This window comes from Elaeis guineensis, chromosome 1 (assembly GCF_000442705.2).
Source record: "Elaeis guineensis isolate ETL-2024a chromosome 1, EG11, whole genome shotgun sequence".
Taxonomy (NCBI): Eukaryota; Viridiplantae; Streptophyta; class Magnoliopsida; order Arecales; family Arecaceae; genus Elaeis; species Elaeis guineensis.
In genome coordinates this window covers 158,817,820-158,844,615 of record NC_025993.2, presented here as the reverse complement: position 1 = coordinate 158,844,615, position 26,796 = coordinate 158,817,820, and the positions used below count along the sequence as shown (strand labels likewise).

Below are 26,796 nucleotides of genomic sequence, written 5' to 3'. Positions count from 1 at the left end.
TGAAAATTTGATCCGACAAAGATCGAGGCGTGATCTTGGTTAGTTCAAAGTCAGAACGAAAAAGAATAAGAAATTTGAAATTGTGATAAGGAGAACAAATGACAAGACATGAGACTTAATACTGAATAAAAGGATTCACTTGTTGACATATGGTGACATCTTTTTTGACAAGACATATATTTGATAATGGATTATATAATTATTTGAGCTATTCTGGATATGTGATATGAGATTTGGTGCTTGATGCTTATTGCTACTTTCAAATTATATTATAATATTGGTGTGGATGTGCAGAGATTTTTACTGGACTGTAAAGCTCGCTCTCCATTTTTTTTCTTTTTCAGAGTTACAGGATGCTTGTACTTGGCTATGGTTGGGATCTTGATAAAAAAGGATCGATTAGATAAAGCATCATTAGTAACAGTTGGATGATCGAGTTCTGTAAATTATACAAGATTGATATTTGTTAATGTAGAATTATTTATTATGAATTAAGATCGATAGTATTCATGGGATGCCGAGGTTGTAAGGAATTTTATAGGTCTTGCATATTCTTTAGGGTTTACCTTAGGGAGTATGTGGCCATCATGTATCCGACTTGGATGCTGGGTTCGGGGCGTGACATTATCATGCGCATGATGCTTGAGTGCCATTTTTTTTGGGGGGTTCCTACATGTGGCACATGAGGACGTGCACTAGATGTGACTGAATGCCATAATGGGCTCCGTCCAGAGCCCAAACCAGTCATTTCGAAGCGGTTGGAGCATTTATTTTTCATGTTGAACAGTCGAACTATCTTGGTTTAGGGATAGGACAGTACGGTATGGTACATCCCATACCATCTGATTTGGGATGGTGTGGCATACCATGTTTGAGACTATTTTTTAATCTTCTTCTTCCTTGTGATGCATCATTATCTAACTTGTTTCTGCTTGTATGCATGGGAATTCCACATACCGGTCTGCAACTAGGAAGCTTGCACTTTTAAGAGCTAGTAATCAAAGATCATTATTGAAATGATGAGAATGAGAATTGATATATGATTTTTTCAACTTTTGCAATGAAACCAATTTATGAGTGGTGGAGGCTGGTGCAGATGGTAGGCAACAAATTAGTGGATGTAAATGAAGTCTTTAGCATATTTTTATTGATTTTATGCATAGTATGATTGAGAAATAAACAAGGGCTTGGGCTATTCTATGTACTTGGTTAGTGGTTTCAACATCTGTTTGTACAGTCATATCCACTTTTTAGCAATGTGTATATAATTGACCTTGACAATTTTGGTCAATCAGGAAAAAATTGACTTTTTTTGTTCACAGGGATTTTATTGCATTGTTTCCTTTTAGTTGCAAGCATTCAATTTGAGTCATCTTGAGGAGAAAATGCATACCAAATTCATTGGAAAGTAAATCAAATATTTAGAGATAATAGTCGCCACGTAATGAATATCATCATCAACTTCTTGGTAGGGTGCATGTTTCAATTATTTTGAGGATTTGTTTGGGATGAAGTGTTGCCACTCTATTGAGAGAGGATCGTGCAGTTCTTTGCTTTTTGCCTTTTTTTTTTTTGTTTCAAAGTTGGTAATTGTGAATTCTCAGTGGTTTTGTATGACTTCTGGCTTATTACCTCTGGATTTTTAAGCAGAATTTTGTCATAACACATTTAATGTAAAATTCTGCATCATCCTCTCTAATATCGTATTTTTCTTTCTTTCTTTTAACAGGTAAATAGAGCTTTCTATGAGCAAAATGCTGAAAATTTCTTCTTGTTAGGCAAGCTGCATTTATTTACATTTGCTTGAATTTTTTTTGTCCCTCCTGTTAGCAATCAGTGATTATAGGCAATCAGTCCAATTCCAAAATCTGAATGAGGAGAAGCAAAACATACATCTAGAGGTGCGTTCTACCACTGCAGGAAAAGTTGCTCGACCTTTATTCAATCTTTTATTTATTTCCCTTCTTGTATCTGTACTTTATGATATTCAGGTAGTTAGAGGTGGTAGGAGAATTGAGGTCTCAATATATGATCTTGTAGTTGGTGACGTCGTTCCTCTCAAAATTGGCGATCAGGTAGGCATGTGTTGAGCAACTCTGGTTTAATTAATCTTTTGAACTGCACTTATTGTGAACTGGCCATTTGCAACCTGTGTTCTAGGTCCCTGGAGATGGCATTTTAATCAGTGGTCATTCTCTTGCAATCGATGAATCCAGTATGACGGGGGAGAGCAAAGTTGTGAGTTTCTGTCATTCTCATTTCTATCATAATTATGTTAGTTTTATCTAATAGTGACACAATTAATTATCAATAAAACCCAAACTCACTTGTCTTCATATGTTGGCATTCTTTCAACCTTTTTACATTGAACCCCCTATTTATTAATATTTTGTGATATAATCCTGCACATGCTTTTAGCGTGTGAAGGGATTTTCACTTACACCTTGCAAAATAAAAGCCAAAATCCCCTGAATTTTTTTCATTCTATAGAATGTTGCATGAAAACTATTAGTTTGTAAATTTCTAAGAAATTGTTGATAAAAGCCCCACTGTTGTAGTTTAACATTAACAAAGATAAAATTTTTACATACATAACCTCTTACCTTCACTATTTTCATTTAAAATATTCAATTTCATGTCCATGAACAGCTATTGGGAGTTCTTGCACAATTCAAAACGAAATTTAAATTTGTAAATCTCTCTCTTGTTCCAAGAGCCTTTTTGTTACACTTATAAGATGTGCTGAAATCTTATGATGTTTTATTTTAGATCCACAAGGATCAGAAGGCACCATTTTTGATGTCTGGATGCAAAGTTGCTGATGGTTATGGTAATATGTTGGTGAGTGCTTTTTTTTGATTGATTGATAGCCTAAACAGGTTTCCACTAGCTGTATATGAACTTGGAGTTTCATGTGTTAAACACTTGGCTGGACACTATCTTGCTGTCAACATCTTGACTCTATTAATTGTGCCCATTAGATTATTAGCAAGTTGTTACATTAATTGTTCAAATAATCTTAAGATGAAGGAATTTTATAGATAGAGTACAATGTATGTATTGTCAAATTGCACGTACAAATAAAGGGAGATTCTTCATTAGACTGTTATATTCTGGGGCTATGTTACTCATTTTCTTTTGTAAATCAGCCCACCAGTAAGGTAGGCAATTCTTGTTTACTGTCCTGATCTCCTTGCATCATTGCATTTTAACCAGGCTTATATTGACTATTTTACCTATTCTATGACTAATTGAAAGGATACCACCCACTCATGTTCCCAGTTTGTAGAGATTTTGGTAAGAACTAAAGGGATTCAAATGGGCAAAACTCACTAAAGATATACCCTCTGATGTCTGATTGCAAGGCAGCAAAGTGCACATATCATAAATGAGTAAAACCTAAGATGCGAAAGGAAAACACCAATCAAACCAAAAGGATTTCCTTTATTAGTAAAAAGAGAAGGCATAAAGAGAGAGCTTCTCCAGTGTACATGAGTGAGCAGAAAAGAACACAACAGAGTAAAAGCAGGTTGCTCCTCCTCCACTAACATGCTTCACCACGTGTCTCATCATCCAGGCATATTTTATGTTGGCATCCAAGACATGCCACCCTGAGGCGTTGCCAACACGAATGGTGGTTGGATTAGTCCCTCTAGTGACAAATTCCCTACCCCATTGAGCACATGTCTGAGTGGTTCTTGTTCATGCCTTTTAGTATTTGTACTGCACAGACATGGCTGAAGTCTGATTGAAGCTCCAGCTTGGGTAGCTGTGGCTTAACTGGACAAGACCCTAGGTTTATGGGAACACCAAGGGAGATGATCAACTCAGTTTGCTACATTCAGCAATTGTAGTTCAAGAATAGAAGAGCAACGGCAGCAAAGGATCTGGAGGCAGACCTTGATGAAAATGGAAAGCCAGGCTCAAGTCCTTTTGTGGGCGTATGTAGAGAATGACAGCTGAGTACAGCTGAGCCAGCAAGGTGGTCGTGGAAGTAGTGAAAGGGAGAGAATGATAGATGGTAATGAAAAAAAAGGGAAAAATTGGTAGGAATTAAGTGGGTGTATTTGTTAGTTTGTCTTAAGGTGGCCATTAAGTGGCTTCTAGTATCTTACATGACAGATTAATGATGGCGAGATGGAGAAAAATAATTGAACAATAATATTAGATTAATTCATAGGAATGTAAAGATAGGGTGTTTCTTTAAAGAAAATCAAAAGAACACCCTTTTGGTTTTTGTTGTTTTGGTTGGGGGGGTGGGGGGGTACTACAAAAATTCTGTCTACATGTTTGTTTTGAATGCATATGGATGTTGATATAATATTGCTGGTACCATTTGTTTATCGTTTAAGAAAAGAGAGAAAAATTGAAAATGGATATGGAGAGAGTACTTCGGGAAATGGATGAGATCCATAGGAGATAGATGTCCATCTGTATGTTGAAGGGGAAAGAAGATTCAACATAGTGAATAGAGATTTAGTTTGAAGGGTACAAGATGACTAGAAAAGAGAAGGAATGCAAATACTAATTTTTGGAGGACTTGGCTTTGATTAGGAACCAACACCAACATAGGTGTTCGTGACAATCGACAAATAAGGATACTCTGTTAGTACTAGAAAAATTATGTAGGGAACTTTTAGTTTTTTTTTAAGTTTGGTAGTTGCTTGACCTTGTGGCTTATTTTTAATTTTATTCAGGTAACTGCTGTTGGGATCAATACTGAATGGGGGTTGTTGATGGCCAGTATTTCAGAGGATACTGGTGAAGAAACTCCTTTGCAGGTTTGTTTCTTATTTTGATGATATATTTTTTGAATTGTATTGCATTAAACAACTTGCTATGTTTGACTTTTCATGGGTGGCTTGTTCTCCAACAGGTACGCTTGAATGGTGTTGCTACTTTCATTGGCATTGTAGGGCTCGGTGTAGCTGTTGTGGTTCTTGTAGTCCTTTTGGTTAGGTAGGTTACTATTACTCATGTAAACTATAACAATGTTTATATTTTGAAGAGTTAAAGACTTACAGTATTGTCTTTTATAAACATATTTTTCAGATACTTTACCGGACATTCTAAGAACCCTGATGGTTCTGTGCAATTTATAAAGGGACAGACAAGTGTAAAGTCTGCGGTGAACGGAGCCATTAAGATCTTGACAGATGCAGTATGTACTCATACTTCAGATTTTGCCGGTTTGTATTTTTTATAAATTTTTCTAAGGTCTTTCCCGGAAACAAAATATAACTAGGTGACTATTGTGGTTGTTGCGGTACCTGAGGGGCTTCCATTGGCTGTCACCTTGACGTAAGTATGCATAGTCTCTGTAATCATTTGATATTGATTATTTAGTTGTTACCTTGATGTAAGTATGCATTGTTTCTGTAATTATTTTTATCTGATATTGATTATTTAATTTCCTGTTTTCTTTCAATACCCTGATATTTATTTTGTTTATTTCAGCCTGGCATACTCAATGCGAAAGATGATGGCTGACAAGGCTCTGGTATATCTCTTTCTTAGACCCTATTACAAATGTTTCCTCACATGTATCTCTGATGGTGTTAAAATGATTGGGCTACAGGTACGTCGGCTTTCAGCATGTGAAACTATGGGGTCAGCTACGACAATTTGCAGTGATAAGACTGGAACTTTGACCCTGAATCAGGTATGCCTTCATGGTTACAGTTTGCTGTATATGCACACATAAAAGTAGATGCAGAAATGTGTAACTGTTGTTATTTGGCTTTTAATAGGGGTAACTGACACCTGCTCCTCCCATTTTACAATCAATCCCTTTTGACAGAATTCCATTCCTGCTCCTTGGCATAAGTCACAAGTAGATGTAAAAAATTCTAGATATTGTAGCTTGGCTTTTAATGGGCTAACTGAAAAATTGTCCTTCATCTAACGACTTTCCCTGTTGATTGAATTTTATTCCTGCTCCTTTATTTCAATTGATATTAATATACGCACTTCAGTGTTAACTGTGTGCAAAGCAGATAACATCGTACAGAAACAGCTGCAAATGTGTGCAAAACAGGCATTAGTATGTGCAAGACACTGGCCTAACTGTATACAGGGCTAATATAAAATGCAAAGTGTGTATGGGCTGCACATAAAATGGTAGTCAACAAACGGACCGGGTGTCAAGTTCTCTCTTTTAATATGATGAGCTCATTTTGCAGAAGTAGAACTTTCCCATTTTCTTTTGCCAAAGTATTTGAATTGTTTATATTTTAATTTTAAATGTTTTTAATTCATGTTCTAGATGACTATCGTGGAGGCATACGTTGGTGGGAAGAAGATAGATCCTCCAGACAATATTGAATCGATGTCTTCTACTGCAATATCTCTTTTAATTGAAGGAATTGCACAGAATACAACGGGCAATGTGTTTGAGCCAGAGGTAAACACGGTTGAAACTCTCTAACCACAAATTGATTTGTTATGTGTGTGACCATGATGAAGATGAACAATTTTTGAATCATAGTTCTGTATTTTTTTTTCTTCTTTTTGATTTTGATGTGTAACCTAAAATTGTTTGTCATGAAAGTAGAGATGGTATCAGGCTTTTTGGATTCCAGGGTGCTCTAAGATACAACATATACTTTTTAAGCTCGTTTGATTGCTTAACCAACCTCTCTAATCCTAAGTAGAGGATGTGAAGAAACTGGTGGAGAAATGGTGGTAAGCCATTGATCCCCCATACTTGAGTTTCTGGGGACATTGGAATCCATCACTTAAAAATCTTAAGATGTTGGATCAGCGGCCTCCCTTGATTCTTCAAACTTATGCGGCCTTCTATTTTCTTTGTCCAGCCCTTTGCACTTGAACGCTTACAGCATTGGTCATAAAAAATGCCCTCAAATATATCGGTCACTTTGAATCTAGTTATACTTGTTAAGCCATGCTAATACAAAGTTCTAAATAAACATATATTTTGAACAAGGATTTCACACATGCACACCCCTAGAATCTGCTGCATCTGCTTAGGAACTGTATGGAAGCAGTTACTTGTTTAGAAGAGATCTTTTTTTATTTTTATTTGGGTAGGGCTAGTGGACAAGAGTTACCTTCAAGTCTTGACTACAATATATAAAGATGAGGGCCGATCATGATTCTCAGGTGGAACAACGAAATTTTCCTTAATGAGCATAGTCAAATCTTCTTTTTCATGGCCGTATCATATTTGATGTTCTCCACACCTGATTGGCTAGTTTGAAGGCTTCGAGCTAGCAGTTGAAAGGATAGGGCCCTAGGAGGCAGCTGTTTCCAACAATTGGAATTTAGAGTACGTGGGTGCAAGCTTTCTGAAACGCATGATAGTGTAAGACTTTTAGAACAAAAACAATTGATCCATATGCAATTAGCCTTTTTTTTTTTTTTGCTTAGGAACATGTCAAGCATATTCGGCCCATTCCTTGTTTGTTTCCTTAATTGTTGGCTACCACATACATGTTGTCCAAAGCTAACAAATCCTACCCTTTCTTGGATGTGGACCGCTCTCTTGTATTGGTTTACTTCGATTTCCATGATCATAGCTATCTGCTTTGTCCCAACTATTGGGATTGGCTATATGGTTCTTCATATGCTAAGCTTTCATATTTAAGGCCACTTTGAATGTTATTTCTATTCCACATCTATTTTGAATCATTAAAGAAACTTGTTTCCACCCCCTAATCTTTATCTGTTCCTAGCTGAAGGCCCTTCTCATGCGCACAACCTAGCACATGCACAATGTTAGTGCATCAAAATAATCAGCCACCTTAAACATCTTACTGACCAATCTCTTATTCATCTGTATTATGTTTATGCGCATGGAGCCAATGAACCACCATCACACACAACTGAATTGCCCCATGGATCAACCATGTCCTTGTGGCATGGTATTGACCATCTGGTGCCAAACAACTTATTGACCAATCATTGGAAAGCACCCTAGCCAGCAAAGGACTCGGCATCAAAGTTACAAATAAGTGTTGAAAATCCCGGAATCACGCAAGGCCATCTGACCATGTTTCAAAAACTGTTGTAGTGGGATGATATGATTGATGCCGTGCCATTCTGACACAAAACTGCCACCAGCACAGGTGCCGAGATATCGAAACCAGCTGTGCTTGTAGGTTCCAACTATACTAGTCGGTACCAATATATACCTGTAGTATAGTGTATTGGCTGTGCCAGTTGGTATTGATGGTTTTTCCATTTTCTTGAAGTTGCAATTTTGGCATCAATTGTTGATATTGGTATTATACCATTCTAGTACTGCACCATTCTAATAAAAATGGTATGGTGTTAGGTCCTAATATTTTAAACCTGGCATTTGACTTAAATAAATTGTTGATGTTGTAGTCATAGTGTATAACATATGATGCTTCTAACTATAATATGGGCCCTCTTTGCTCTGAGGTGTTGGTGGTGTCCTCAAATTCCTAGCTACGGTGAGCGCTAGGTTGGTCCTGCATGTGTGATACTTGACCAGGTGTGCTTTAAAGGTTGTCTTAATGGATGATTAAGAAGAACTTGAAGATTTTGTAGCCTTGTGAATCTAAGAACTAGTCAAGGCAAGGGCAGAGGTAGGATCTTTCCCAATGAGAGACTAACATAATTCATATATCAAAAATAATCCTATAAAATAATAAAAATTATTTGAAATCATCTCATTGAAAGCAAAGAAAATTATTTTCAATAATACATTATATATGATTTTATGCAAGGATTTAGATTCCAACAGGACGTCCCACGGGACACCAGGATGGAGTACCATCCCATGTGTCGAGATAGGGTGTCCCGCTAATATTTTAGCATCCTAATCAGGACATCTTGAGGCATCAGTTGTCCCAAGTGTCAGGGTAGGGAGGGACGGCGGCGCATCCTGTTCCATGAGAAAATCGGGACAACTCCGTCTCATGGGATTTAAAACCTTGATATCTTATGCATATTGTTTACAATTGAGTGGAGATTTATCTTTTAGACTTTGAGCTACTTCGAAATAATCAATGCTACAATCTGAAAGACACACAATTCTGCTGCTCTACCAATAAGAAGGATAAGAGTATTAAAAAGGTTATTCAAAGTTTTCAAACTTTTGTTCATCAAAATACAAAAACGGATGAAAACAACAATAAACAAACAACTAACTGATTCTATAGCTGTATATTTTCTATGAAAGGAAGGGTATTATACATTACATATGTAATTTGTGTAAGAGAGAATGGCAACTGAGAGACGGTTGTTACTTGCATGGAGTGTTAACTTTTCATGGTGGTATGGGTGCATCATGGATGAGGTTAAAAGAAAAAAGAATAGATTGTAGGTGAAGAGAAATAACTGAGTTGATTTTGGAAGGCTGAATGGTCACCATTTAAAAATGATGAGAAGGAAAGGAGTTGATATAATTGTACTAGGTGAAATTTTTGGTGACATGATGGCCTAGGCCTTTTTATTATTGCTTTTGTCATTGTTGGAAGCAAGTAATCTATCGCCAAGTCCATCCATAATTCATTGTCAGGAAGACATTAGGGGAAAGCGACTGGCTGGTCTGTTTTTCTTTTGAACTCCTAACTTGGTCGGATTCTGCTGTAACTATCTTATTTAGAAACAATTCAAAATATGTGCTAAAACTTTTGTGATGCAGAAATTTAGGAAATTTAGGGACCTCCAGTTTTTATTTGGGGGGAAGGAGTATGATTTGTCTGGTTCTCTTTGAAAGAATGAGGTGAGTGTGGGGGCTGGATATGTAGGGATTTTTTCCACATAGCTATGTAGTAACTGGTTGAGGGATTTTTATGCTGCTGGGTCTTGGGTAACTCTGCTGCATGTTATCATAAGTAAGGAGATCTTCAGCAGACCTTGGTTGTGGGTGAAAATACTCTTATCGAAAAATGCAAGGGAGATGGCTTTCTTTTCTAAGCAAGGGGAAATAAATCATTCTGGAATTATTTTTCATTTGCAAGTAACAGTTGCTGGTTGACTCAAGATATATATGAATGCAGTGGTTTATGCTTATTTGCAGGCATTCATATGTAAGATAAGGCATATTTTAGAACAAGTGATGCATACCCCCTATGTATGGAGTGAAGAAGAATGAAAAAGATAATAGAATGAAAATTTAGGAACAAAAGGGAGAAAAAAAGGAGGCGAAGCTGCTATTGAAAAAGAAACAACAAACACAATGAACTTGAAAAGAAAAGAAAGTGCATAGTTATTTCTGGCCGGAACCTCTCATAAGTGGCACTTATATCAAAATATCGAAGTGGAGTTAAATAAGGTTCCTATCCTAAGAGTTTCTGTTTTAGTAATATAAATTAGAGATGATTGCCAGGTACCTAAGAGTCTTTTTCTATGCTAATGGTCGAGAATTGACCTCTGCATTTCACATATTATGTTTGTACTTGCAAAATTCTTATATTTTTTATTTTGCTGCCTTTGTGCATGAAGTAGTGATGACTGTATGTTTTGGGAACATTTCTTGGTAATGCTTCATCAACATGTGAGCACTTCCATATTTGCCAAAATGCTTGAATGTTAAATATCTCGTATTATGTTTTTACTCAGTTTTTTTGGCTTTTTTTTATAAATATTGTGAACTGTGAAACAAACAAAATTTTTCTTCTATTCTATAATAACTGAAAGCTTTTAATATTAATAGAGTGGTGGGACTATTGAGGTTACTGGGTCACCTACTGAAAAGGCTATCCTTTCTTGGGCAGTCAAGGTACTAAATCATGTTGTTTATGCTGTTTTGTTTATCTTATTTCTTTTCTAATTTCTAATCATGGTGATGATCTTCTATAGCTTGGCATGAAGTTTGATGATGCAAGATCGAAATCTTCAATTCTTCACGTCTTCCCCTTCAATTCTGAGAAAAAGCGTGGTGCTGTTGCAGTGCATGTGGTAATCACATACTGTAATGATGTAACATTTTAGAAGCTGTATTACTATACTTGCTGAAAACAAGAACAAGCCTTGATATTTTTTTCTTTTCTTTGGCAAGATTTAAATTTTTTATATTTTGATATACGAATGCAACTAACATGTGGTTTTGAAATATGGGTTTGTTCGCTATGATAATAGTTTTGCATAATTCTGTGCTATATGAATTATCAGACCATGTGTCTTATGTACTTGTAGCAGCAGTTTCTTTAGGCCATGTATCATTGGTGTTAGCTATAAACTAGTGAGAACGTATCCAGAGAACAATCTTTGTAAGCCATGTGCCCCTTTAAGACATTGTATTAGTTAAAAATCCATTCTTGGCTACTGCTGGTTTGCTGGGCACGTAAATTTTAATTACATACACCAACATTATAATTACTTATCTATGCAACATGTAAAGCTCAAAAATGCTTGCTTCAAATATGCAGTGTTGGTAACTTAATAAATAGACTTCCTAGAGTACTCAGACATATGCAGTGTCAGTTATCTGATATCTTTCTCTTTTCATGCTTGCTTTTGTAGTATTTTTCTTAAGAATGTTGTATGATTATCATGATCTTGATCGTGCATTTTGGTTCTTGCCTGCTTGTAATTGCAGGGAGGTTCTGAAGTTCATGTACATTGGAAAGGCGCTGCTGAAATTGTTCTTGGCACATGCTCACACTGGCTTGATGCAGATGGTTTGGTGCAGCCAATGACCTCAGACAAGGTAAAGCTCTCTTTATGTCTTTCTTCCATCCTTACCAAGGAAGAAGTTTCTGATCTATCGTATTATTACAGGCTGATGCATTTAAGAAATCGATTGAAGATATGGCAGCAGTTAGCCTTCGATGTGTTGCTTTTGCTTACAAAACATATGACTTGGAAAAAGTTCCAAATGAGGAACAGAGAGTCAACTGGCAGTTGCCTGAGGATGACCTGATTCTACTTGGTATTGTTGGCATAAAGGTATGTGGTGAGACATGTAACTGACAGTAATCTAGTTTGTTACTGAAAATTTTCTCTATTCAATGTTCTCATATTTTCTTAGATGACTCTTGATGAAGCTCTTTGCTTCCTATTCACTTTTGTTGGAGACTAAATACTCAATGTTACTTCCACTATGGAAATGAGAAGGAATGAGTAATTACAGTGTATTGGAAAATGTGAATGTTATAGAGTTTGTTTAGGCCAAATATAATGCTTCTTGATAATTTTGTTATGCATGGGCCCTTTTTAACATGCTTGGTAAATTTTACAGTTGTTCCCTAGTTTGACATGCAAATAACCTAAGTCACTGCTCGGAGTGCAGTAGTACTATTTTCCCTCTAAGTCATCTGAGTAATAAAGCCTGTATTGTATCAGCCTGATTCAAAAGGAATTTAGATTGAATGGTACCAGCATTCATCAATTAACATATTTGTTTTTTTTTCTTTTTTTTTTTTTTGTGTGGGGGGGGGGGGGGGAGTGTGGGGGGGCTCTGTTTTTTTGGTGATTTGTGGTAAGATAAGATAACAGACCAATGGAGTTCAAATAACATCCATCAAGGTAATTTCTCATGTTAATGACGTTCCATCATTTCATTATTGGAGTCCTAACAGGTGTCTTCTTAGCGTGATATAACAGCTGAGCTTTTTAATGCATTGCATCTCATTTCTTTTTATTATGTTTATTTTATGTTGATGTTGTCCTTCATTTTGGTACTGAATTTATAGACTTTCAGGATCCTTGTCGACCTGGGGTCAAAGATGCTGTAGAGCTATGCACTCATGCAGGCGTCAAGGTACTCTTCTGTAACTAAATTGGGCATAAAACAAAAGCATTTTATAGTTGTTGAGTTACCTTGGGAGTTGGGAATCTTTGACCTCAATGAATTTGACATCAAAATCAACTGTGAAAGTGGCTTGGCATAGATAATTGCTTGTTTAACTTACTGATCAATCAGTCATTGCATGAGTGTTTTATTTTTTCTAAAAAGAAGAAAAAAAAAAGACCAACTTCCATTTTGAAGTGAGCTTCAAATAAGATATGCTATTATTATCCATTCAGTAAATTTTTAACCATCTATGAGGGATGTGTTCTCTAGACATGCTTTAACATATCATTTAACTTTGATAAATCATTTTGAACAAGTAGGTACGCATGGTCACCGGGGACAATCTTCATACAGCTAAAGCTATAGCTCTAGAGTGTGGGATACTTACAGATGCAAATGCTTCAGAGCCCACTATTATAGAGGGAAGAGTATTTCGTGCCAAGACTGGTCCAGAAAGGGAAAGAATTGCTGAGAAAATAACTGTAAGACAACAATAGTCTTCTTTTGTATATTTAAGCAACACCACTTCTTTCATTCTGATTTTGTCAAATATCAGAAGGGCATTAATCTTTTAGACACTTCAAAGGAATTTATATCAAAATAATGATTGCTATCATATATATACAAAGAAAGCTAGAATCTATTCTTGTCAACCTGTCACTTAAAATTTTTGACTTGGAGTATTGCAGCACATGGTAAAATACTAATATGTATTATTCATCTTTCAATTTCAAAATTTAATTTGGTTAGAACGGGTGTACAGATTCCCTCCTTTCTATAGTGAGTTATTTTTAACAAGATCTCTAGCCTTTTTTTTTCTTTGTTGATTAATGGAAAACTATCACTGTATCATTTTGCCCATTTCTCTTGACTTCAGATAGATTTTTATATTTGTTTTACGAAGCATTTTAGGCTTTTACTAATACGCATCCTGAAAGTTGTATTTTCTCTTATTATGGGTTTTGGTTATTATGAAGTTTCTTTGTTACTCTGGCATGGATATAATATCTAATCCTCCTGAACCCTGGCAGTTTAATGTGATGAGCACTGTTAATAAGAATATAGAAACTATGTGGTGGAATTGTCTCAGCCATTTCTCTGTGTCTCTCTCTCTGTTTCTCACACTCTCTTTTTCTCTGAGTCACTCACACTCATTCATTTAATGCCTTGGTCGCTGCATCCAAGGGGTCATACTTTCTCCATGATCTTGCTTGTGCTTTTTTGACATCACCGTTAAAATTTCTTCAGAGCTTGGTGTTTTTGTAAATGATCACATGAATATGACAAAAAGAAAAATAAATTCAATTAATTTATAACTAATCTTGCTTCTGCTTCTGACCATATACTTTATCTTGTAAAGTTTCGCATACTTCTGAATTATGTTATTACTGCAACCAAGAAAATTTGAAATCAATTAATGTTCTAACTATATGCCATATTCTAAAATCTAGTTACTGATGAGTGATAAACTAATGTATTATAAAGATATCTGCGAATATGGTATTCATAAGATGAATCTATACATTATACAACATGTGCTTGTAAGCTTAAGAAGCTTTCTGCACATGCATTCACTATTTCAGGCACTTAATCCTCCCTGCTTTGTTTTAACTTTTAAGTGTTGTTGTTTGCACTTCAATTCCCATTTGATCCATGTATTTTTGACGTCGTAGAAAAATAATCTGGATAGCAGCAATTGATTTAAATTTGAAAATTCTTTTACAGGTGATGGGAAGGTCTGCCCCCAGTGACAAGCTTCTCCTTGTACAGGCACTAAAGAATCTAGGTCATGTAGTTGCCGTCACAGGAGATGGCAGTAATGATGCTCCTGCATTGCATGAGGTCTTCAATTATATCTTCTCTCATGTGGTGAAGCTATAATACAGTGTATGGGATTGCTTGTTCAACCTCATTTTTGGTTTTCAGGCAGATATTGGTCTTGCAATGGGCATTCAGGGAACAGAAGTAGCTAAAGAAAGCTCAGACATCATTATACTAGATGACAATTTTGCATCAGTTGTGAAGGTATATGTTAAAATTATGGCCTTAGCTTTGTTTTAGCTGCTAGATGGAAGCGGGGTATGTTATTTCTCTTTCTTCTTCTTCTTCTTTTTCTATATAGGTTGTCCGCTGGGGTCGTTCTGTATATGCAAATATTCAGAAATTTATCCAGTTCCAGCTCACTGTCAATGTTGCAGCGCTTGTAATTAATGTTGTTGCTGCGGTTTCATCTGGTGATGTTCCTTTGAATACTGTCCAGGTTAGATAAGAAAATCTTTGCAGACTTTGTTGGTTGTGGATCAGAAGACTTGTTTTGAATTAGAAGACTTGTTTTGAATTAGAAGACTTGAACCAAAACTAAAATGAGATCTAGCCAGCTAGATAGTCTAACATGACATGCTTAGTCAAACAACAAACCTGCTGCTTGTTTGCCAAAAAAATGCATGTGAGGTTGCTACTTTGTTTGTACTGATAAAAAAGAGAACAGCAATTTTGACTTTCATTTTCAATGATATTACCTGCCAAATAGAACTCAGAGGTGTTGAATATAAACATGATGCGCTCCCAAAAAAAACTGTGTTGTACTCTTCATGTGCTACTTCACCAATTTGTATGGCTTCATCCTTGTCTGAACAGCTCCTTTGGGTCAATCTCATCATGGACACACTTGGAGCGCTTGCATTGGCGACAGAACCACCAACAGACCGCCTCATGGACAGATCTCCTGTTGGTCGAAGGTTGCAAATGTTTCCATTTTATTAATATATACAAGAATTATTGAGAAATTTGATGTCTGCAATGTACTGAAGTAGTCTGCCACCTGGCTGGTTAAATCCTAATACCAGTTTTGTTCTGCCTGTCTGTTATAAGCATGTAATCATCACGTTAGTTTCATTAGCAGGGAATATTTTGAGCAAGATGCTGATGGTCGAACTAGTGTAGCTTCATTCAGTTATGAATATATGACATCCAACACGTGCATAAATTGATAAAGACAATGGAGAACAGTGAGCTATCTTAATATAGCTAAGAAAGAGATCTGTTAGTGTTTTGTATATACCATTCATTAATTTGTTTGTAGGCTGAAAATGTACAGTCATTTCCACATCAATCTGGTACCTTTCCATTTAGGATGAGCAAGGAGCTGTATGCATAACGAAGATGGTTGTTTAAATTTCATTTGATTTAGGGCTTGCTTGTGTGCTTGATCACATAATATTTTTTGATATTTTTGACATGGTCAAGTGGATCACTAGAGGGTAAGGAGGAGACAAGTGTGAGGAATTGGTGGAGGCCATTTCTCTAGAGGCCCTATTGGCATAGCAGATTCCATCTGAAACAAGATGTAGTATCTCGAAAATCTTAATATTATGAGATCCATGAACTCCTTGATAATTCGAACTTCTTTGTCCTGCCACCTAGTTTCTCATCCATCCTTGTTTGTAGAGGAGATCACATGATAGATGAGAAGTTAAGCATCCAAGTAGGTCCTCAGGTTTTTGATCTGCTATCTATTTTTCCACCACCACCTTGGGATGCACATTGCACAAACTTGATATTGGGAACTTAGGTCCTTTTTATTAAGTCCGAATACATAGTGAAAATATTTATGATGATATGAATCTAAAATTTGTATTGATACATTAAATAGTTTGAACAGTCCTTCATAACATCGCTTTCCTGTCAGACAATCATTTTTGTAACTGAGAAAAGCATTAGTATGTAGAGAGAAAATGATGTTATTTATGTTGACTTTGGAAATTAACCTCAGGAAGAGGGGGAGTGAGATTTCAAAACTCTCAAAAATAGTTGTGTTTTGTTGGTTGGGTGATCATTGATGATATTTGCTTTGCTTATACTTCTATGACTTAAATCGTTGTTATGAGTAATGTGTTATTTGAAAAGAAACATATCTAATGGTATGAATATGACGTTTGATTTTCTTTTCAGAATGCCTTTGCCTAAAGTAGTGGTCTATTCGAAGTTTCTCATGCATAGTCTAGCCAATATCTATAGGAGTGTCAAATGGATATTAATCATATTTTTTAACCAGTTTTGACATATTTACAGAAGAGGTACTAATTCGTTAGAAGTGTTTGATTGGTGCCGCATGAGGTTCTTGAGTAGTTTATTCCCACATCTGTTGAATATAGGGTTTCGCCTTACCTAAGAAGAACTGCCTTTTATATTTCCATGCTTAGTTTTGCCAATTTTATGACCCCTGGTGGCACTTATTTGTTTCACACAGAGAAATCCGTGCTTTATTAATAGGAAGAATATCGTACATATAATGGCTAGATTTAGAAATGCAGGAAAAGATATGTATAGCTGACTTGAAGTAATTGGAATGTCTTGGTGGTTTGAGGATGTATGTAGATACTATCTGCTTGTAACTTTTGTCAAATAGTCCATTCAATGCAAGGAAGTGCTGTTTGGCTCACAGTGACTCAGGATTCTGTGTTACCTTGTTTCTGTATTTGACAGAACTATCTAGGATTTTGACTTGCATAGAAATAGAGCTGTTCAAAGTTTCTTATGCTCAAGCTACACAAAATTAATGATTTATCAGAGAGATCGTAGTTGTGTTGTCTCCTCCATTTTGGACATAATTCAGGTAGTGACTTCTTTTATAATTGGAGAGCTATCTTTTTACGGCAGAGACACAGATGTCATATCTTATACTTTTTAGTTGTTCTAGCTGTATGGCTATTGATTGATGGACGACATGAGCCTGGGCTGATTGATAGGAGAAATGGATAACTAGCACCATATAACCGTGATGGGTCTGTTGGTTCTGAACTTCTGATGTTGTTTACTTTTCTCTTGTTCCTAGGAATCTTCTTGTTCAGAATTAATAATACAAGATTTATGCCTTAACTAGAAAAGTGCTTTGTTCGATAGAAGTGTTGGCCTGCTTGCTTAATAAGCATGCCTCAGATCTGTCCGAATGTAGCATATTTACAGGCCTTACATCAAAAAGAAAAGAAAAGAAAAGATTATACCTACAGGCCTTGATTAGCCGCTAAAATTTTGATATTTAGGTGGTGGTTTTTTGAACATGAATCTTGATAGCTACGTTTGAATTTTGAGACTGTTTTAAGCATACAAATTTGCTATGGTATATGTCATGCTGTCATTTTTTTCTGTTTCGTTAGATTTCATGTAAATGATATTGTGCTATGAATTGATTGTGATGAGGATATATCAACTAGATGTATGAACTATCATCCATACTTGATGCCAAACTGCTAACTCTTGGTACTGCATCTTAATGGATTATGGTATTAACAAATTTCTTACTAGTCCAGTTTATATATGTAATATTCACAGTAGTTGTCAATCCTAAGAAGCCACCATTTATGTAATAGATATCATCGGCATGCCTAATCCCATCTTTTAAAGAGCTCTGTTTGCCGGATACAATCTTTCAGGTTATTTAGTGAATATTTTCATCCTATATGATTGTAAGTTGAGATCTAGGTAGGGCCTATAGATATCATATCTAAATGAGGAAGTACCAGGATAGTAAGGCATATATGTATATGCTTTGCTGAAATTTATTTATGTGTGGTAGCATCTTGATATATCACACAAAATGAAGCCACCATAGTTTGGTTTCTAATTAATATGTTATATGTTATTTGCAGTTTTATCCTTAACATCGAGCCATAATAGCACAATTTCAAAAATTTCTGATGGGCTGGTTTACTGCCTTTTGATCTTGAAGTATCTACCAACTTAAGCCTTTTTTTTATTTATATCTATTTTGGCCATGATAAAGACTTCTCATTGTTTATTTGGCTAAATTTACATGGGAGAGCCGAACTATCTATGGTCGCGGTTTTGGTTGTTAAATTTCCTTCGAAGCATTCAAGGATTTCTCAAACTGCCCATTTGTTATTTGATGTATTATATCCTGAAATGGATTTACATGAATGATGCTGATGAAATACTATCTATTTCCTTAGGGAACCTCTAATTACAAATGTCATGTGGAGAAATTTGATAGTACAGGTGTGCTTTTATACTTTATGCTTATGCAATCTTCACTACACTTTTGGAGGTTTTGTTTACTTTTCTGGACTGATTGCTAATAATGGTTGGGAATGTTGTTGCAGGCTTTATATCAAGTGACGATCCTCCTGGTACTTAACTTTGATGGGAGGAGTATTTTGCGTTTGAAGCACGACAGCCGAGAGCATGCAGACAAAGTGAAAAATACATTCATTTTTAATACATTTGTCCTATGTCAGGTAAGTTGCATCACCTTTACACAAACTGTTCAATACAACATTAATTGTAGTTTTAATTTTGTCTCCTGAAACTTTTTCTGCTATATCATGTCTTGAAAACATTGTCGCTCTCTCCAGTATATTTGATCTGGTTCACACATTCGTGTTCATTTGTCCAAACTAGAGGTGTGCTGAAGTTACTACAGCTTTTATGAAATAATCATTCCAAGTTTCTTACTTAATAAAAGACTAACCTCTTCCATGTCAGCAAGTTTAGACGTGTAAACTGATGTTTTTTTGGGGAAAAAAAAATCAGAATGTGCTGAAATTGCTGCAGCTTGTATGGAATAATTGTTCTTAGTTTTTCATTTAAGGGCCTATTTGGATGCTCCGACAAGCTATTCATGGATTATACCATATGTAGTGGGGGCCAGGAAGAAGTTAGCTGGGAAGATATCGTAGGAGAGAGGATGTCTTTCCCATCAAGAGAACTTTGGCCCCCAAAACTCCCTTGAAAAATCAGAATACCAGAAATTGCCTCTCAGAGAGAATCCAGTGTCCTCATTTTTTCAGGATTTTATGGTCCACAAGGGCCACTTATGCCATCAATTTTTCCTTGTGTGCGTGCCTTAAAGATTCAGTTTTGTGGAGACTTGTCTCCAGATTGTTGGTTTGGGCATCCAAACAGGACCTAAAGGACTCAGCTCCACCATAATAGTAACTTCTTATGTATACCATGGTTGCCATACATAAGGTTCTCTAACAGATGTTTCAATGATTTTCCTTGCTCTCAGATATTTAATGAGTTCAATGCTCGGAAACCGGATGAAATTAATGTGTTCAGCGGAGTAACCAGAAACCATCTCTTTATGGGAATAATAGGAATTACAGCTCTGTTTCAGGTAAAAGGGGAAAGAACTTAATATTTCTGCTACCACATGCAGTCTTTCTCCTGCCTTTTATGATGTTAACTGTTTACATGATTTTCCCCTGCTACAGTTCTTGATTATCGAGTTTTTAGGGAAGTTTACATCAACTGTGAAGCTCAACTGGAAGTTGTGGCTAGTTTCACTTGCCATTGGTCTTATAAGGTATATTGTGTTATTCTCTCAGCTATTAGATAATGCCTTTAAAAAGGATGCCCCAGTGCATGAGGCTCCCACTATTGCGAGATATGGAGAGGATGAAATGTTGCTTTACGTGTACAGAGGCTGTTTCTATGTTTCAAACTCGTGACTCCCCTTGGTCACAATGGAGCAACATAATCATTGTTCAATTTTACCATTTATCAAACTGTCTTTATTTGTGTCCAAAATGTGATAGTAAAATCTTTGTGCTTTAAAGGCTGTTTTTATGTTTCAAACTCGTGACTCCTAGTCACAATGGAGCGACATAACCATCGCTCAATTTTACCACTTAGCAAACTGTCTTTATTTGTGTCCAACATGTGATAATAAAATCTTTGAAAGCCCAAATGTTGGTTTCTTAGATTACATTGTTTTAACACCACCTGTTGTAGCACATGTGATATCTAAATAGATGGTTGTGAGTGCCTTAGTTTTCAAAGGATTTTTTTACTAGAAAATTTGAAAAACAGCTACATTTACTGCAATGAATATGATGTGTTACTTTTAATTTCTCTTAAATGCACACCCATGTTTCTCTAGGTCTTGGCCTAGATTTTTCTTTTTTCCTTTTAAGCACGTGGTTTTCGTATTGTCAATAGTTGTGACCTAGTTTTGTTGCTCATCATTCAGCTGGCCTCTGGCTGCTCTTGGGAAACTCCTCCCTGTTCCAAGAATGCCATTTGGAGACATTTTTATGAACTTGTTTAGCTGGCGGAAAAAGCAAGGTTCAATCTCTATCTCAAGAATAGTCCTCATCCGTGGCTGGTTTAAAAAAAATGTTAACTTGTACATAATTCTGTATTGCAGATGGTGAAGCCATGGTGCCTGGGGACTCCACCAATAGGCTGTAAGAGTGGATTTTCAATTGAAGCTGGAAATTCATATATAGGGGTAAGTCATACATGATGAATTTGTACATGTTTCCATCGATCTAGTGAGGCTCTTGCAGGTATTTGTTTTTCAACATCAATACAGAAAGGATTCAGTGGTTGGAACGTTCACACTAAAATTTGTTCTGAATGTCTGATCGTCCAAGCATGCATTGGGTTTTGACGCTTCGTTATAGATTGCTCCACTCCAACTGATTGACCTTTTGTACTTTAATTACTCAGATTGTCCTGATCTTTCAGAATATTAAATGGCTAGTCTTTGCACCATTCATTTGAGAGTATAGGATGAAGTCAATTTTGTTTGACTTACGTTCGAGTATGTTAATTTGTAAGAATTATATTTCAATATAACACTTTGCGAGCATATACATCTTGTCAGATCAGACCATTCAATGGATGCAGGAAAGGCAACAAACTTTATGTAACTAGAGCTAGACTAATCGATTCATGCAAAGGTTTGGCAGGTTTTTCTAATACGGGAATTATGGACCTATTTGGATGCTGGGTTAATATTATGGGCCATGGAATCCACTATCCCTGAAATTTCGGGGATGGCTAAATCACCTTTTAACGTGAAATATCATCCGAGTGCAATGGAATCCAGAGCATCTGAAGTTATCCTTGGTCTCTTTAATGCCTCTTATCATAAGACTACCTTTACTAGGAAATCTTGAAGAGCTGCTTTTGTTATTGTAATGTGAAACAATATTTGCATCTAAGCATATGCGGTTAAATGGATCGAATTTTGTGTTTTTGTTTCCCTTTGAATTATTGAAATACCATATATTGATTGATGTTGAAGATGGCACTTGCACAAAATTTCTATCATTCCTTTGTTTTTATTTTCACTCCTTTCCTGAAAGCAAAAAATGCTTTACAACCAAGAGCCGAAGATTTTACGAATAATGTAGGAAAGCAAAAGTTTTTCATGGTTCAATCTACTTCATATCTTAGATTTTTAGAAAAACATTAGGAGAAAAAAAAAAGAAGAAGAAGCTATGTCTAGCAGTCTCTTAGATCTTTCATTTTTCAATAGAAGATTTAGATATCAGAACTGGCAGTATATTATTATCATTTTCAAGATAACCATTCTTCTCCTTATGATGCTTCATATTTAATTTTTAGAATAAATTACAAAACCTCTCTTGAGATTAGTCATGGATTACGTTTACTCCAAATAGTGTGTAAAATCTATGATTGCTCCTTTGAGATTTATTTTATTCAACATTTTAATCCATAATCAAATATTGGTTAAATTGTTAATCTTTTTCTTATTCCAAACCCCAATCTCATCAACCGTTCATTGGGATCCACCGAGGGTGGCAGAGAAAAGGAGAAGAGAGGTCAGAGGAGAAGAAGAAAGAGATGAGGCCTTGTCTTGATGCCGAAATGGTGGTGGCTTCGCCTGTCTTCTAGTCGCACCGACCATCACCCTCTCACTTCTCATCCCATCAAACAAGCCAAACACATACCACCTGTGGCCCTGAATTTCAAATGCGAACCTTTCTCCAGTAAACCAGAAAACACACTTGCTCAGCAAGATCTAGTCGCCCATTTGGCTGCGGGGCCCAATTAAAGCCACCGATGGGTGCACCATTTTCTGCTCCCTGCACAGGTTCCCGGCGCATACCAACGTCACAAGGATCTCTAGGGTGCCGAAGTTCGTACAATATTAACTACATTCGTGTTCCTGTATAACCGGAATGTATTGCTGCATTTCTCAAAAGTGCAAACTATCATCCATAAATCTAATGCATTAAGAGAGAGTTTGGTTGGAGAAGCTGAGGGCTGGACCGGGAATAGAGAAGAATGGCTTTCATTTTAACCATTTGGTTAGAAAAAATTTCATTCTAATTCTAATTCTAATTTCAGATAGGAAGAAAAAGGATTCTATCCATCTTAAAATACAATCCCAACTCTACCACGAGAATTGAAATCTCCTTTTTTTCATTTCGATCACGAATCAAAAGCTTCGGAGGATATGACTCTAATTTTCATTTCAATCCATTCTTATTCCAATTCAGATTACGAACTAAACACCCAAGTAAAATTAATTTTGTGTGCATCTTAGAGGCATTATATCAGTGCTCAAGCTACACAACTCCATTTGGCCAACATCTTAATTTTGATGGCCTCAGTATGAACAACAACATAACCTAAATCATTAGCCAACAAAATAATGCTTTCCTCAAAAGGGAATAAATCAATCTCCCTTGGCACAAGCACAGAAGAAAACCAATATTGAAGATCCAGTAATTAAAGAAGCGTATATATCTGCATAGACTATAACAACATTTCTAACATCAGTTTCATTATTAAGCTTATCCAACATCAATACATCTAAAGTTTGTTAATATTTTTGCCCCATGTTAGCTTCTGGTGGTAGAATTACGTTTTCTTGCCCATGGATCTAGACCACAATCTTTCATCTTTACCACATTTCTCTTGGTCACACTTTTTATATCTATACAGTTCACTCGCAAAGAACCTTATCCCCTCTTCCTTGAGTTGGTTCTCCCTTGTATGACATAATAGAAGGATCTTCATGACATCCTCCACTCCCCACGGAAAACAGTGGTGACTGGGTGTCCAGAGGCAGCAGTAGATGCGTGTAAACATCAAGTGGCATGTCATCGTCCTCCAACCTGGCTTTAGTTTTGAGGAGATTGCAATGATTTTGTTGAAGGCATACGCATGAACCAATATTTCATCCCTTCCATGTTAGGGCATACAACTAGTATTTTAAGTAGAATAGCTTTTTTCAGGATCTGCATTATATACAACTTCTCATGGTTAAATGCCTAAACCATAGCCCCATAATCATCTCATTGTCCATTACTATCAGGAGACTCCAATACCAATTTGATTGAAAAGAAAGGCCAAATAAGTTGAAAACAAATTCTATCTCAGGTCAAACAAATGCACATAGAAGAGTATTGGTGTACAAAGAGAATGATATCGGTGTATACACACTCAGACCAGAGCATAGGGACCTACAATAGCAGCAATGGAAGGGATTTTCTTCCCTTTGTGTGTGAACAGAAGGATCAAGAGAATAAGGCGATGATAAGAACCACAAAGCAACAAAATAAAAGGCCAACGGGGCTTTTACATGGAAACCCACCGTGAGGAAAAGACACAAGATCAAAGTCCACGTAAACCTTCCTCAATCACCGATCATGGGATTACAATGGTTTTCGTGGCCAAGCTAAGGATCACAACATTAAGAGATTTAACTCTCTTACGTCACAACCCTCTAAAGATCAAAGTAGAGGTTATCAGCATCAAGAGCCGACTTGGCTTACAAAATGAATCTCCTCACCGTGGTGGATAACGATATAAAATAGAATGGGATGGACTCACCTTGATGGGGCACTGAAAACCTTTCCAAGATTTAGATTTGGCGATGCAAAAATCAGGACGTGAACTTGTGGCTATACCTTCACAAATACACTGCACATCTTCTACTCCTCGCCTTCTCCAAAGAAAGCTTTTCCTAACCTGTGGGGTTGCTAGAGCTTACTCGACGAGGTCTTTGTGGCAAAGATGTCTCTCTATAGAGAATAGAAGGGACCTCATAGGGTTCTCTCCACACACCACAAATAAAATCCCTGGTTCTCATCCTTTTATTCCTTTAAAGAACACTCCAAATGTGGGCTTTAATCATGAGCCTCTACGTTTCTTTCTAACCTGGCCTAATAACAACATTGGCCATATCTCCTCGAAACAGAGTGATACCCAACAAACTCCTCTGGACTTATAGGGAAGGCTTCATCATCACTAGGGCGGCTGGGTACCTATATGCATCAGCCATCAAGCTTCTTCAATAATGGCTTTGTTATCTCAAGCACCGTTCCGTTGCAATGTTCCTATAGCAACCAAAGCTTCCCACCTCTTTGTAATCTTGGGAGATTTTCATGCTCTTCCTTTGACCAGCACCCTTCACAACCAACCTAGACATGCACCATGGCTATGAGCTATACTTTTCTATCTTCCACTTGATGACATACACTTGTTCTCAAGAACCTTTCATTCTATAGAAAACTTTGCCAATTTATGGATGTGGTTCTCATGCAGGGCCTGTTCCTGCATGGCTTCCTTGTGCTCACATTCTTAAGTTTCTTGATAGGTTCTAATAGACCTTCTCAACTAAGGTTTTGTTGGTAACTCTTTATGGAATTGCCCTATTAGCTCTTCCTGATCTACATCCAAAGAACACCAACACCAACATGTCCACCATCATCTGGCTGCACAACTCCATCATCAAATGCTGCTGGAGGGGTATTTGGATCCAAATCAACATAATCAACAGAAAAGCTCATAGTTTCTCTTGTTTGTAATCTTCAAGGTTCTGGTCTTTCTATAAGACCATATCGACCAGATCTCTACTCATCATCACCTTCTTGAATTCTAGATCCCGGACTCTGTACTTCATTCTAGGAAACATTGTTCTGCAAAATGACACCATGCTTTATGCTAGATGAGTTATAAAAGTAGCTTTTCAAATGCACTACTTTCACTTCAAGTAGGAGCTCTTTCACTTGGCAAGGATTTGTAAGCCATTCTCGCTAACATGTCCTAAGTGATTGTGCTGTAGCTATGCAACAGGATCTTCTTCATCTGCATTCACCCCCGCACCTTTTTGCTTCCATCCTAAGAGAACCCTTGGTGAACTCCCACTGATTATTGCCAAAGGTGTTATTGTATTTTTCACCATCTAACTTTCTGGCAAATATCAAACTAAGGCAAAGATCCGGAATATGCCACACATACTTCAGTATCAATTTGCAACCAAGATTGGTTTCTTCCATCCTACCGTTCTTTGATGGCAAGAACAAAATCATCACTTCTGTAGGAAACAAAGAAGTCATTACGAGGGGTAGCATCATGCGAGGCTTCCGTATTAACCATCCAGCTAATGCCTACAAGACAAAAAGAAGCATCATTACAAGTAGAAAATGGATCAACATGACTCTTGATTGGGGCTGTAACAAACTCCATGACAGTGGTGTCGTTCTCAGTCTTCCCATTATTTTTGTCCCTCTTATATTTGCTACACTCCTATGAGTCCCTGCTTCTTTCAATTTGCTGATCTTTGAGGTGCCACTATTTCCCACCCTGTCAACACTGAAATCACCGCTTCTGTAGCCAAAAAATGAAGTCATTATGGGATGGAGCATCGTGTGAGGCCTTGGTATTAACCATCCAGCTACTGCCTTGACCAGCAAGACAAAAACAAGTACCATTACAAGTGGAAAATAGATCAACATGACTCTCAATAATGGTTGCAACAGGCTTCAGTAGAAAGATACTCCCTTCCTGGATTTTGACCTGTCCTTTGATTCTTCACCATTCTGTGGCTTTCAACTCTTATTTCTCCCACTTCCCTCTTGAGCTGAAGAAATCCTTGATTTTTGTTTGTTTCTTCATTTAGCAGGCTACTAGTTATCTGACTCATGGAGATCACATCATCTGCAACTTGATTACCCAGAGGCACCACCCTCGAGCAAGGAGCTGAGAAGTTACAATGCCCACAACTTATCATCAAGGTTTATCTTCATGTAAAAGAGCTAAATGACTATGCTTTGCACTTTAGTCAAGTGCTCAACCATCAGACATCCATCTTTGTGCTTCGAGTTCACAAGCTTCCTGATCAAGAAAGGTTTGTTGCCAGTTTTTTACACCTAATAAAGGCTTTCTACCTTCTTCCAAAGTGAATGGACTGATGTTTCAGTGGAAACATGATGGAACGCACTACTATCTAGCCATTATTGAATGAATCTAAGAGCTAGTTTATCAAATTTTTTCCGTGCTTC

At 36.8% G+C, this 26,796-nt stretch overlaps 1 protein-coding gene across 2 annotated transcripts in view; it reads left to right on the top strand.

Moving 5' to 3' along the window:
- Positions 1 to 21,344, top strand: part of LOC105039309 (calcium-transporting ATPase 5, plasma membrane-type) — a 56,979-nt gene extending 35,635 nt beyond the window's left edge. The window contains exons 10-36 of one of the 2 annotated variants that reach the window (XM_029262781.2): positions 1,831 to 1,901; positions 1,992 to 2,075; positions 2,161 to 2,238; positions 2,770 to 2,841; positions 4,698 to 4,781; positions 4,877 to 4,959; positions 5,053 to 5,161; positions 5,246 to 5,301; positions 5,458 to 5,500; positions 5,579 to 5,662; positions 6,266 to 6,403; positions 10,649 to 10,714; positions 10,795 to 10,893; positions 11,534 to 11,644; positions 11,716 to 11,883; positions 12,638 to 12,697; positions 13,051 to 13,212; positions 14,456 to 14,572; positions 14,657 to 14,755; positions 14,853 to 14,990; positions 15,368 to 15,468; positions 18,700 to 18,745; positions 18,850 to 18,984; positions 19,758 to 19,865; positions 19,963 to 20,054; positions 20,721 to 20,815; positions 20,898 to 21,344. In XM_029262781.2, coding sequence (XP_029118614.1) covers positions 1,831 to 1,901; positions 1,992 to 2,075; positions 2,161 to 2,238; positions 2,770 to 2,841; positions 4,698 to 4,781; positions 4,877 to 4,959; positions 5,053 to 5,161; positions 5,246 to 5,301; positions 5,458 to 5,500; positions 5,579 to 5,662; positions 6,266 to 6,403; positions 10,649 to 10,714; positions 10,795 to 10,893; positions 11,534 to 11,644; positions 11,716 to 11,883; positions 12,638 to 12,697; positions 13,051 to 13,212; positions 14,456 to 14,572; positions 14,657 to 14,755; positions 14,853 to 14,990; positions 15,368 to 15,468; positions 18,700 to 18,745; positions 18,850 to 18,984; positions 19,758 to 19,865; positions 19,963 to 20,054; positions 20,721 to 20,815; positions 20,898 to 20,941 — 2,543 coding nt within the window. In that variant the 3' untranslated portion in view covers positions 20,942 to 21,344. Of the gene's footprint in view, positions 1 to 1,830; positions 1,902 to 1,991; positions 2,076 to 2,160; positions 2,239 to 2,769; positions 2,842 to 4,697; positions 4,782 to 4,876; positions 4,960 to 5,052; positions 5,162 to 5,245; positions 5,302 to 5,457; positions 5,663 to 6,265; positions 6,404 to 10,648; positions 10,715 to 10,794; positions 10,894 to 11,533; positions 11,645 to 11,715; positions 11,884 to 12,637; positions 12,698 to 13,050; positions 13,213 to 14,455; positions 14,573 to 14,656; positions 14,756 to 14,852; positions 14,991 to 15,367; positions 15,469 to 18,699; positions 18,746 to 18,849; positions 18,985 to 19,757; positions 19,866 to 19,962; positions 20,055 to 20,720; positions 20,816 to 20,897 lie in introns of both variants that reach the window. The other variant, XM_073245653.1, reaches the window with a different exon arrangement.
- The last annotated feature ends 5,452 nt before the right edge of the window (positions 21,345 to 26,796 follow it).